The following is a 14,019-nucleotide window of genomic DNA, read 5'->3' as shown; positions in this document are numbered from 1 at the left end:
CACTGTAAACTTGCCATAAAAGTAATGTATGCAAGGTATTAAAAATGGGTGATCAGGACAGTGTTTCATTATTTTTGTTGCAACTTTGATTCCTTCAAATTTACCCTAACAAACACAGAAATGTATAACAGACAAGATACACAAAATTTAGTCAATATTAGCATTATACACAGTTAAGAATTGTACACTTCTGTTCATTAACACTTGATTCAAAAGAGAGATGTAAAAAATAATTAAATAAATAAACATGTCACTGGCCATCCTTACTGTGTGATCATGTGTGCTTTCTTACTTGGGCATGTACTTGCTGGTCTTCCTCCAGGACATACCAGTGACCGAGCGAGGATGAGCCAGGTATACAAAGGAGAAGTTAACAGGAAGAGGCTTTTTATCGGAGGGTTCCTGGACCACCACTGCAGAGCGCCAGCCCGTGGTGGGATACCACACCTTGAGTAAACAGTCATCCTGCATATGCAAACACACGTACGAATATAGATTATATAAAAACATCACCGCAGACCATACAATTACAATTTATTAACATTTGTTGTTTTGCAACATGTTTACGTGAATGTACCTTTCCAACTGTTGCAACGTACTCCCCATCAGGAGACCACTTGGCAATGTGAACAGATGCAGCCGTCCTGAGAGGCACACAAGCACAAACAACGGCATGAGCTATATTCACTTCTCCATGGGAAACTTTCTAAGGAACAAACACACGAGTGATTCTTCTGTCAGCTGTTAGTGTGTGTGCTCGGTTACGTCGTGCATGAGCTATTGCTGGAAATTTCACAGCTTGCACTTCCTTGTTCTGGTGGCTTTCCAGGGCATGCACATGTGTCATCAGATGACAATTACTAAGATGGCATTGTATGTCTGTTTGCACAGCTTTTAAAGCACAGGCCACAGACTCAAAAGAGTGGCTTACAACAGTGCATACAAATTTAATGTGAGGCTGAATGCAGATGAATTTGGATAATAAGTAACCGTATATACGTTTTTATCAGTAGAAAATGATGTAATTCCTCAAAATTAATATCTGTCTGCACAGGGCAGGGACTAACTCTTTACTGCATCACAGAAAAAAACAGAAGATATCAGCTGACTGCAAAAGATGAAAACATTATGCCTCCCTTTTATTTCCAACTAAACAAAGAGAAAAGTGCACACATGTAAAATCTGACTCATCTGCCAGTGCTCAGAAAAATCCACTTCAATTTTGAGTATTTTTAAACATGAGCAAAGTATTTTTTTTCATTTACAATCACCTGTGACAAAACCTGCCTGAACAGAGCTTTTACTGACTTGACATTTATAGACACACTCAGACACACTCAGCCAACTACAGTGTCTGGATATTTATATATATCTGCTTCGTCAACTGCACTACAAGACCATCTTCTTCAAAAGCAACTCTCTGAGTAACTGCACTTGGCTCTGCACCAGATCATCTTTGGATTTTGATTCTGCTATTGACCTAATGTACATAACGTTTTCAATCCATGTCAATCAAATCAGATGCTCTTACAGTATGTGCCAAAAAAATAAAAAACGTACTTGCACTGCCAGACACAGTTCCAGTCATTGAGGACAGGGTGGGGCTTGTCGTCAGTCAACTGCCCATCCTCCTCCTCTATCAGGGCATCTGTCAGCGGAGGAGCCCACAGCTGGAGCCGCTCGGTTGCTGCTAGGATACGGTTCCCTGCAGACACAAAAGCAGTGTGTTACACACCTCTCGTCCCGCGCTGACTACTACAATACACAGAGCCACATGCACACTGTGACTGTTACATAATGCAGATTGCACATGTCGTTCCAGACAAACCGCAGGGGGCTGTAATAGGAGCTGCGCGTAGTGTGGATTAATTTAGTCAGACAGTCGGTGAATCAGTTAAACACAGAAAGCATCGGCGTACCTTGTGGGTCCCAGGCCAGGTTGTAGGTGATGGCATCAAGGAAGAACTGTCCTGTCTTTTGCCACTGATAGTTAAGCTGCTGTTAGTGATAGGAGAGTGACACACCATGCAATGTTATTGGCACACGAGTGTGACTAAGCTCACAAGGTATTGATTCAAACTACTATGTATATGTCTCAAATACAGACATTCCTGCTCACCTTGTGGCGTTTGTTTGGGTTGGTAGAAAGAGGTTCAAAGATGCAGACTGTGTTTCCGTAGGACGCAGCAATCTAAAAATAAAGAGCTGTGTTCATCATCACAACATTACTCACCCCATCAGTGCTTCTGCAAAGCCATTCCCACAGGAGAGGGGAAGGTGGGGAGTGGTGCGGGAGAGCAGGATAGCGAGGAGAGGAGAGGAGAGGAGAGGAGAGGAGAGGAGAGCACGGGCAGTACAAGACAGGGGCAAACGCAGGGCTAAATGTATTTCTTTTTTGCTCAGCGTAATTCATAATGTCTTCTGGCTGCACGGAAAAACTGCGAGTGGGAGCGTGTCTCAGTGTGCAGTCAACACTTACCCTGCCAAGCTGGTGGGAGCACTCCACACAGCCCACCTGTATGTTTCCATTCTGAGCTCCCGGGATAATCTGCACACAGTCGAAGTCGCTGGCCAAGATCACTACATCACAACCTGAGCCGTAAGCCTGAAAGAGGAATGGGCACAGGAAGAAGAACTAAATCAGAGCAAGCCGCAGTGAATAAATGAAAATGAACTGCTGAAACTTAAAATGGTAAACATCACTTAGGGCTGGGCACAGGGTTGGAAATTAACACTCGCCAAGCACCAAATGTGGGTAGATTTTTCAATTTGGTGAGTAAATCTTGCCACACTGTCTGGTACATGTTTGTACCAAAATAGTCATATAATATAAAACTATGCTGAGAGTCTTTACAGTTAATGTGTGCTGTGTTCTGCTGCTCCTCCCCTGTCTGTGTTGGAGTATGGCACACACACACACACACTACAGATGTGTTTTTACATGCATTGTGCCATGAAACTGACCAAGCACTCCTACTGTTGCAGCACTGTTAACTGTGCAAGACATCAGCTGATCTGCGAAAGTATCACTTTCCACCTGTCTGCTGCCACCACTGCACCCTGCACCCATTTTTATGAAGGTGATAAAATAGTAACACGAAGGCTCTGTTATCTTCACCAAGACGGCAAACTCTTTGTTGCCTCCCACACTTTTAACTATAGTGCATTAAAGCTTCACTCCTTCTGTTATTAGCTTTCACAATAAAAAGCACTCGACATGTACGCTGCATCACTGCTGTGAATTTTGCTCAGGCCTTTTTTTTTTAAAAAAACAGATTCAACATAATGTGTTATTATCACAATGAAATGGACTGAAACAAATATACATCTTACAAAAAGTACAAGTAGAGGAAAAAATCGTTACAGCACAGTATTGCAATATTTTCATTATATAAATTATTAATATTCCAAAAACAAATTTAACTTTAGGCAGCCTGCTAATATAATATAATCAATTGTTTTTTTTGTCCACTAGATACATTTTACTGCTGCTGCTGCTGCAAAAAAAGGCTGACGTGAGATGAACAGACTGAAAACTTTTTTATCTTACTAGATAAAAAAGTGTTCCTTTGGCAACATAATTTACAGTTGAAAAAAAGTAATAAATCCCAATATATTTTACCGCAATGCTCAGCATATTGCAACACATTTAAAATCGTATCGTAAATAATATCGTATCATAGATCCTCTAGTGATTCCCACCCCTACAAGAAAACAATATATTATTTTGACCAGCAAAAAACTAAGCTTGACCAATGGATTTTTCGTCTACCAGTTCCCTTGGCCGGTGAGTCAAAGAGTTAATGTCGGACCCTGGCTCTGCAATATATCGATATTATATCAATATCGTAATAAGAGACTAGATATTGTCTTAGATTTTGGATATCATAAGTATTGTCTTTTCCCTGTCTTAAAGGCTGCAATACAACAAAGTAACGTAATGTGCTGACTGTTCAAATGATATCACTCTTCTAGCTTACTAAGTCCTTATATCCACATTACTGATGATTATTTATCAAAAATCACATTGTTCATTGTGTAAATATGTCGTTAGAGCACCAATCATCAACCTTACAATATTGTTGCAAAATCAATATCATGGTATTTGGTCAAACATTTCATAATATTTGATTTTCTGGCAGTTATCTTAAACCACCACCATATCACTGACAGGTAGTGGTGATAAAACTATCACAAAAACCGCACAACATTACAGTAAAACTATCATTAGGTGCTGTTTTACAGATCAACTGCATGAAAAAAAAAGTAACACCTACTCATGTGCAATAAGCAGACACACACAGTACATGCTGATTACCCACGCTTAACAGGCAAACCTGCATTTGGATTATGGGCAGTAAAGTAAGATGATACAATGGTGTTCGCTGGCAGTTGGCAACTGTGTGTAGAATGGCAGCAATGGCAGCAGCACCTGGGAGACAGGCAAGCTGGCCTCGAAGCAACAGTACAGTCAGGATGACGGCTTGTGTCTTTCATTATTCAGGAGAACAGGAGGAGAGGCTGGGAACCACTGGGTCACACAGCGGGACAACGTTACAGCCAGAGGTATAATATAAAGTGACAGCAGAGGATGAAGTTATAGTGAAGATTGTCACGTAGGATTGTACTTTACATACCATGATATTATATGTGAAACAGGTAGAAAGAGAAGGAAGGGAGGAGTGTTCTGTGCTTTACTATTACTGCGGCATTTGCTCCTACACATTACAGCTGGAATTAAAAGCGGTCACCGTCACGCACGGTCTAGGACTGCTCTGTACCTCTAACACACACCCCAACACACACACACGCAAGACTATGTGTGAGTCCATTCTACTGTCTTTGTCAGGGAGCTAATTTGGAGCTGGTAGGACCTTGAGCCAGGCTGGTACTGTAATCATGAGTATGTATCTGCCTCAAACAGAATGACCTATCATCTACGCTTTGTTCTGTTGGTTTGGGCTTGTGTGTGTCCTGCATTTCTTTCAACATCCACAAATCTACCTGCACACAGAACAACAAGGTACCGATGGAGAGCAATACAAAGATGATTCATCAGTAGTAGAAGCATAATACTTTAAAGCATCATGGAACACTGACACAACATAATAAATAGCCTAGATGGAAGATTTAACAATGGAGTGGCAAAGCGCGGCCTGCCGCAAGCTGCCATGGAATATCTATGGAAAGCTGCAGCCATTTGATGCTGCTGCAACTTGCTGCCAAACTAAAAGTGGAGGATAGTTTAACTTTTAGCTGCGGATTACAGCCAGAGAATCAGTACACAAAGTCCGGTGCCTCCTGTAACATGTTAGCCTATGTTACAAATGTTTTTTCCCGCCTGAAACACATACACACGCCTCTCTGCCGCAGAAAAATGGAATTATTGGTGAGCTGTGCTTCGCCGCTGCTTGGTGTGTTTTCAGCATAACAGCACAAACAACCAGGGCAAAAAAATGTCATTAGTGTCTTCATCAGCTAAGAAATTTTCAGTCAGTTTCTAGATCAGTTGCTTTTATGTTTGTTTTGGGGTCTTCTAATAGGGAGTGAGATACTCAACAGTCATTACTAGAAAATTACATCTCCCATCTGTAGCAGCAAAATAATGGTTTGCTTTGGTCTTTATTAAACACTAGATTTGAAGTGATCTCTCTGTATGACAGTGTTTTCCTGCTGAGGGGTGAAACTATTAAGGAGACAGAGATTTGAAACCTTACAACTATTAGTCAACAAAGAATTAATTCCAATCAAAGGCAGCCCTTCAACAAATACAATAGAGGAATGAAGACCTGCTGAAAGCCCATTCTACTTAATTAAAAGTTTTGCCAGCAGCCAGGATATTTATTTAATTCAGCAATGGGCAGCATTTAGAGCACACTGATTCTGTCTATGAATGTACTTGGATCCACACCCAGGAATGTGTAGCTCACAAATCTGCTGACTTAATGAGTACAACCCTGAAGCAGCAAGGTTTCCTTCCTGTCAGTCATGTAAGCTGCTTACATCAAGAACGCTGCTGCCTTTGTGTAAATATTACCTCTGTATAACACATTAACACTCACAAAGCAGTTGCATCTCTGGTGGAAACAACTGCAAGTGAACAATATTCATTTTACTACTGTCGAGTGGAGTCATGTGACCTTTTTGGTTGAATTGCTTTTTACCTGGCCCTTCTGGGAGCACACTATGGAGCTGTTCAGGGGTTTTCAGACATCCCAGTACTGCACTTTCAAGTTAGCCAGAGATATAGTAGGTGAGAAAAAGGCTATCAATATGTCATGGTCTCTTTTGCTGTCTGATGTAACAAAAACATCTCTCACTGACTCACAGATCTGGGCTGGTTTCTTTGGCCCAACTCTGGGAAACCCCTGTATCATGCTTTAAGATCAGTCAGTGAAGTCTATTTCTAGTCTGTTAGAAGACAGCATGGTCATCCACATGCTATGTTCACTGATAAGATCTACAGAAATCAATTCACATCTTGCTAGTAAGGAGCATCTTAGAGGTGCTGTATGTAATTCTAGAGATGAATACTTGATTGTTGAGTCTCATTTCCCAGGTCATCAGATACCAGTGCTTTGGGTTGGTGGTTCAGTGCGACTACCAACCCAAGGTTGTCAGTATTTGACAACCACTGTTAGGTTAATGTATTTGAGAAGAAATGGGTAAATGAGGTCGTGCGCTGTAAAAATGAAAGTAGATAAGAGGAAGAGTCAGAGATTACTTCTGTCTTTCCACCTAATGCCCCTCATTCCAGTGCCTTACGCAATCATGCAAGCATGCTCCAAAACCCCAGCTGCTACCGTGTGTACCATTTTCATGTTTGTGCTAGCAAGCTGGCTTTGAGCTGTCCTCAAAGCTACAGCTGCAAATATTTAAAAAAAAGAAAAAACATAAAATGATCAGTTCTGGCCCGTAGTAGCCTGGTGTCTCTTACTTTAAGGCATTATCCCAGGCTAAAGCACAGACCTGTACTTTGATCCCACTGTCTATGGTCGGATCATATGAGCCTTGTTTTCTCTGCAGTATGACTGCAGTCAAGCAGTGGGCATTAAAAGCCAAACTACACCAGGTCCAGCTTCGATCCGTCTCCATTCTGCCTGTTGGTCATAACATATCTTACTTAATCAATGTATCCAGCTGGCTAAATGTGCAGCCACTTAATGGATCTGGAAACACAGGCAAGGGTGATAATGCTCTTTTGTTTGTCTACCCCTGGTCAGCAGCTTATCAAAAACTACAGGAACAGATTTTAAAGTAGTTTGTTGGACATTTACACCTCAGGCTAAGGGACTGTTTTAAGCTTGGATTTGGAGCAACATCTTCACCATGTCATCATCTATAATGCACATTACTTTTTGGCTTATAAATATTAAATTGTAAGACACAGAAGCAACTTTTCTTCCCCTTAATTCCTCAGTTTGGTGTCTGCCGCTCCCATTTCTGTCAGATTTTCCTGTTATTCTGAATTCAGGCACTTAAATGATGAACTTGGAAAAGGTTAGTCATTCATGTTTACAACACTGCTCTGTAAATGGTGTCCAAAATCTTGTATTCATGGCCAATTTGACATAAAATGCCATCACTCCGTACCTGAATGCACTGAGCAACTGCAAGCGAATTTTGAAGACATGCACAATATCTGCCTGTAGCTTTCCAACAAAATTCTGGAGCATTCTGCCATTACAATATATATCACTACAGTCACATATTTAATTTGAAAGGCCATAGGTCATGAGTCTGAAACACAAATGCAAATTTCATATTTGCACAATACACAGAAACCTGAATATTTCCAGACAGGATATAAGTAATCTCAGGAAATCCCATCTGCCTTCAGCCTGTTGACGTCACTGTCTTAGATTATGTAACCATATCTGTATTCTGATATAGTCTAAGATCCAGATGCAGGATAAATATTCTCCATTATCAAAATAACAAAAATTAGAGGAATATGGAGCCTCGGTGGGGGCGTGTACTCTCTCCCTGTGCTTTGAAGTTTACACAAGTCTTCTATCTTTAGAGGATCACACATCTGCAGCTCTGCATATCAAACCCACTGGGCCGTTTGTCTGTACATTTACAAAATCAACCACAGATCAAAAAGCATTGTAAGAGACATTAAAAATAGTCTTTAAAACTCTGATTTTTACAGCCTCTTAAAAGCACGTTATCAACTAGTCCTCGGGGTTTAACTTGTAATGTAAACAACAGACACAAATCACAGTGAATACACAAAAAGACAAACAGTTGTTCTGTCGTATTTGTCATTCAATAGACTTGAACCATTTAGAATAAAAATATGACGCAGCAATTTGTGTAATGGGAATTAGTGAATTAGTGAAAATCAACCGACATTATGTTTTCATGGTGATAAAGAATGCCATTTTCTTTTGTCTAAATAATGAGCGCATCTCTTCTTACTTCTCGCCATCTTGTTCCTTCTTATCCATCCTTGTAACTACAGTGAGATCTCAACAAAAGACTTTATCCACCACCATCTATTGGCCCACCGGACCAGCAACAACAGGGCACCTTCGTTTTACTGTGCATCATTCAAACTCCATTTAATTATACGTCTTTCACTTTCTGTCAATGTGTCAAGAGCGAAGCATGCAACATTCAGAGGCCAAAACCAATAGCATGGAGAGAGAATGATTCTATATTCAATGAGGCTCTAGCTTCATGCTCACTCATTTGAACTGATGCATTCATGGCTGCTGTAAGTTAGGTGTGCGTGTGTGTATGTGAGTATGTCAGGGTCTGGCCTATGAGCCCTGGGGGTCAGCGTGAGTGTAACTGCATTGGACATGATGTCTAGTGTTCTTCAAATACCCTCTCAGACACAGAAAGAAAACACCAGGCATAGAAACTGTGGCCCTGTGGCAACGTGCAAGGGTTTTGCTTCACAACCTACTCTGTCCTATGCTGTTGAGCAGATATGACCCGAGGTACTCAGCTCGCCTGTTTACATTCAAATAGCCTTGATCTGGGGTCAGTGTAAGGGGAGAGGGGGGACAGAAATGAACAGAGCAATGAATTACTGCGCTATAATCTAGGGAACCGATGGAATCAGACATGAGTGAGGTGAGGGTGTCTGTATATCTATAAAAAAAAAAAAAAAAAAAGGTAAAAATGTAACAACAACATCTACAAAACAAAACACCATTTTGCTAATAGGCAGCAGGAACAGACCAAGCCCAGATTTGGCAGCCATTAGACAGACTCACAGTGTTCTCAGCATGAGGGAATGGTGGCATGAAACAGAGCTGCTCAAGAATTTACTGTGAGCCTGCATTGGCAGAAATTAACTAATGCATTCACATTACTTTTGGTGTGAACTAGGGTCATAAAATGTTTACGAATCAGGTCCTTGTGATTGGCAGGGCGGCGACAACCTATGTGGTCATCAACACAGCAAAACTCATGACATAACTGTTTCCATCTGGAACCAATCTTTAACTGAAAGACTCTCCTGTCTGGTTTCTGTTATGTAATGAGAAAGTGCAAGCACATTTTCTCACCTTGCAAACTTTTAAAGCTTCGGGTAAATACTATCCTAGAGAATGTAACTATGTCATATGTATATATGGCTTTTGAGGGGTTTGCCATATTAGATGTGATGGAAGATCATGCAGCTATCAATAACGTCACCATCAGTCATGTTCTGCTCGCAATACAAGAGCTGACTCAGGATGCAGTTATGCTTTCTACTGCGCTCTTGAGTTTTTCCTTCAAGCAATCTATTTTTAAGGAAAAAGAGACAACATTTGTTGGGGGTATGAACTATTGTGCAGCTTGTCCTACTTGCCACCACAACAGAGGCTCTAATATCAGCACACAGGTTCTTCCCATGTCTCATTGCATTTAATGGAATAATGACAGAACCTCTCAGTCCTGTCAACTTGAGGCACAAAGAGAAATGTTGGGAAGTTGCCAGACCTCAGACAGACAGAGAGTATATAGCCCAAAGAGGTGAATGAATAACAGGCACATGATTTGGCTCAAGGTATAGTATTTGATCAGCATATGTGCAAAAGACTAGATGGCATGATTTGAGCAAATCTAAGTGTATTATATTCCTCAAAATGATGACAGATGACACCACGTTTTTGAATATGTCATATCCAGCACCAAAACACAGCCATCCAGCCCTCTAGCTCATGTATCCATATATGGCTCTCTACGTCATGGCTGGCGCAGCTGATGCTAGGATGACAGCGAGCTAATGATCCGTGAGGAGGATTTAACGCCAAATGGTAGCGAGCTTAGCTAGTCCTGCATCCAAACTAAACACAGCATTTTATCCCGTGGCGGTGCGCAATATTATCCGCCCATATCCACCTGAAATGTGCACTGCGAAAATTTCACCAGAGCGTGTCCCATTGCAAATATTTGCCAATAATGTTATGGCTGCGCAAAGGGATTCCCTGGCTGTAATTCTAATGTAACGAGATGCAGCTAAAGGTCATTTGAGTGGCTAGCGTTATCTATCTCGGAGCGATAAATAATACAACGCTCCCCTAAAAGGACAGATGCTGACATTACCGTTGAGCACCTACTCGAGGATGTTAGCTTGTCAATGTCGGGAGTGACTGTCAAGGTAAACGACAGAGGGTTTGTGATAAGGATGCCCCGAGCAGTCTCGACTCACTGTTTGTGAATCCCTCGGTGCGGCAGTGTGGCTAGCACACCGCTGCCCGGCTAGCCAGCGCTTTAGCTCGCTAGCCAGCCTCGTTTACAGCCAATAGAACGATAGCTAGCTAACTACCCAGCTAGCTAGTCAGCCGTTAGCTTCAACGGGTGTCATCTCGAGCACATAATATCAAAATAAAACCTCACCGTGAACGGAATGTCATTCACGCTTCCCACCGAATAGCAGCAGTCTCCAGGGTTTACAGCTCCCGTCAGCACCTGATGCAGATGCATTTTCCTTATATTTTAGCAGCAGATGGTGGGGCTTTTTTTAATTATTAATAGCGAGTCCACCCTTTAGGTTTCTCCATCTAGCAACGACTGGGAATTCCATCAGTAGCGTTAACGTTGTCCTCGGCCCGGCAGCGTCGTCTTCCAGCACAGAGGGAAAAGGTTGCGGTGAATTGGTGTTCGACCCGTGTGAATGTATCTTCAACTGGCCCTGTCAGCTATTCAAACATGTACAACGGGCCGCCCGTCGCCTCTCGCTGTCAACACCATCCCTACGATTAATCGTGAGAGCAGAGGCAGTGGGATCTCTGCAGCGAACCTGACATGCGCGTTCCCGACGTTGTCCAGGCACGACTGAATGGCCATAGAAATATGACATCTAGAGTGGGAACACCTACTACTGAACCTCACTCAACTCTCACTCAGGCCATATTTCTCAACTAAAAACACACGTAACTACGCTGTCGTATCCATTCTTTAAAACTACCTAAAAACGCATTCTAATGATCAACCATGCTTCCTTCTGGTGCACTGTATAGCTGATCTAGTATTGCTTTTCTATGTCTACGGCGCGCCAGTTAGTAGAGCACCCCTCTGTCGGCGATTTGAGTTCATTGATCATAAACGTAGGATCTGGGGTAAAACCAAAACTGATAGGGCAGTAAATTTGTCTGTGACCGGAAATAAGTTACTGACTGAGAATAGAAGAAAACTGCAGACATTAAAAAAAAACAAAAAACGCTAAAATGCATTAGGGAGCAGCCTTACTGTAAGAGTTACTAATGTATGGAGCTGTATTATTGTCTTATATCCCTTATATCCTCCTTAGACTTTTGTTTATTAATATGCATTTTTAATTTCTCCTAGCTATTTGGGACCAGTAGGACCCAATAAGTATAAAAAACTTAACACTGTTAATGATAATCAAGTGCCAATGTCCTCAAATGAGATGACAATAAAGTCTCAAAGTCTTCAGAGGAGTACTTAAGTTACTAATTAACAGTGTCCTAGCTTATTACTGTTGTCAAATTTGTTATCATATCAAACTACGAACATTATTACATACATTAACAGACCATTCAGCTAACTATCTTAACCATATGTGTGCTATGTGTAGGTATGTAAGTATGTAGCCTATGTATGTGTGTATCTATGTACATTTGTATGTATGTGTGTGTATATAACCATGGCGTATATTTACTTTTTTTTAACATAACCATGTCATCTTTATGATTACTATGTAAAACAGATATGTGGTGCAATGGGCAGCATGCAGTTTGTTAGCTGATGGCAGTCTGTACATGTACTGTAGGTACTGAGTGTGTGTGACTGTGAATAGCTACAGCTCTGTGTATGGACCGTATAGATGTAGGAACTGTATGTATAACTGTTTTCTATCTTTTAACACCAGGTACCGCATGTATCCAAGACAAATTTCCTTTGGGGCAATAAAGTCAGTCTTATCTAATCTTACATGAATTTTTTTTTTTTTAAATTGACCAAATGGTTTCCACATACAGTATGGTCCACATCTGCAAATGAGATCAAGCACACACTTACCCCTGGTCAAAAAATGTCTCTACAGTATTTTTTCTTTTCTCTTTTTAAGTTACATTTTCAGTAGTAATTTGCAGTGTAATATAAATACACAAACAAAAAACTACTTCACCCCCATCCATAAGAAACAATTATGTTGAAGAAGATTACTGCACAAAACCGTATTTAATGTTAAACTTAAGGAGGGGTCAGAGTTCCCTGTGTGCACAGTTAAGATCTGGCAATTGAAGTAGGCAGGTATAAAGGTATCCCTGAAGAGCAGCGTATATGTGTTTTGTGTGATCTTGAAGCTGTTTAAGATGATGTGGCAAATAAACAAATCGAATCAAATCAAAAATCTACATTTAAAGCTAATTTTTCTGAACATTACAGTTGTGCATGATATCCAAATGTTGTAACAGGCACAAAGGTAAAACCACAGGCCAACCCTTCCATACCAACACCACTTCTCCACTCCTCCCAGCTCCCTCCACCCGCAGAGACCCATCACTCATCAGTCACTTGTTGTTCAGTGCGTGTTATGGTTTGAACTGTTGTGCTAGATTTGTGACTGCAAGATATGATATGAGGGTTTTCCAGGTTTTACTGAATTGTAGGAGCCTGTCTTTCAGGGCACATCTTATCCTTTCTAAACGGAGTGTGTTAGTTAAACCCTCTAGCCACATCTTAAAGGTATAGGGACAGTTGTGCTCTTCCATAAAATGAGAATTAGTTACTTTGCCGTTATGAGGCAATAACAGAGAAAACACTGCTGTGTCGCGTTTAGCTTTCTGAAAGTCTCAGATATTCAAAGCTCTGGCTTGATCATAGTGTGTATCATGACCTCAGACATAATGCCACAGATATCAATCCAAAAAGATTGAACCTATGGACATAAAGTAAAGCTGTGTAGAAGTGTTGCCACAGAAGGTTGGCATTTATCACAAGTGGGCGACACCTCTGGGTACACACATGAAATTGTTGTGTTTATGATGCATGTGAAATTACAGCTATTTCCAACCTACATGGAGATCACATTATGAACTGGTTTGCATCTTTACATCCACGGGCTGATTATGAGGCAATAGGCCCCTGGGTACGGATGCACAAAAGGCCCCTCCACCTAAGATAAAGTAAAGCTTTGATGTCCCTGAGGGGCAATTTGAGAGATAGAAAGTAAAATAAACAAATAGTACGAACAGTACATACCTAATACACAGTATCCAGTATCACACACTGTCAGGGGTAAATCATGGACATTAAGGGTCACTTAACTGTCAGTTACTACAGATACACACAGTTATTTAACAAGGCACGCTGTTGGAGGTTGTTTTACTTTATCAAAATTCAAAACTACATCAGTCGAACATACAATAATATACCAAGTGATGCAAGAATGGAAGTCACTTCCAAATCATATCATACAACAAAATGATATATGTTGTTTAAAAAAAAAAATGCTAAGAAAGCATTGCTGGAAAATAAACTGTACTACTTACTAGTATTCTTTGGTGTGTAAATGTTTTGGGCATTTTTTTCTATTGTATGTTAAATGAT

General features: G+C 40.9%; 1 protein-coding gene across 7 annotated transcripts in view; it reads right to left on the bottom strand.

Annotated features, from left to right (window-relative positions):
- Window positions 1-11,210, bottom strand: part of dmxl2 (Dmx-like 2) — a 44,308-nt gene extending 33,098 nt beyond the window's left edge. For 5 of the 7 annotated variants that reach the window (XM_033632357.2, XM_078174368.1, XM_033632391.2 and 2 more), the window contains exons 1-7: window positions 10,843-11,079; window positions 2,480-2,605; window positions 2,120-2,191; window positions 1,920-1,998; window positions 1,561-1,705; window positions 578-644; window positions 293-465 (exon numbers count right to left, since the gene is read on the bottom strand). In XM_033632357.2, coding sequence (XP_033488248.1) covers window positions 293-465; window positions 578-644; window positions 1,561-1,705; window positions 1,920-1,998; window positions 2,120-2,191; window positions 2,480-2,605; window positions 10,843-10,929 — 749 coding nt within the window. In that variant the 5' untranslated portion in view covers window positions 10,930-11,079. Of the gene's footprint in view, window positions 1-292; window positions 466-577; window positions 645-1,560; window positions 1,706-1,919; window positions 1,999-2,119; window positions 2,192-2,479; window positions 2,606-10,842 lie in introns of all 7 variants that reach the window. The other 2 variants (XM_078174362.1, XM_078174363.1) reach the window with 1 other exon arrangement.
- Between the last annotated feature and the right edge of the window lie 2,809 nt (window positions 11,211-14,019).

The sequence above is a fragment of the Epinephelus lanceolatus genome, chromosome 2, assembly GCF_041903045.1.
Source record: "Epinephelus lanceolatus isolate andai-2023 chromosome 2, ASM4190304v1, whole genome shotgun sequence".
In the NCBI taxonomy this organism is placed as follows: Eukaryota; Metazoa; Chordata; class Actinopteri; order Perciformes; family Serranidae; genus Epinephelus; species Epinephelus lanceolatus.
This window is presented reverse-complemented; position numbering and strand designations above follow the sequence as displayed.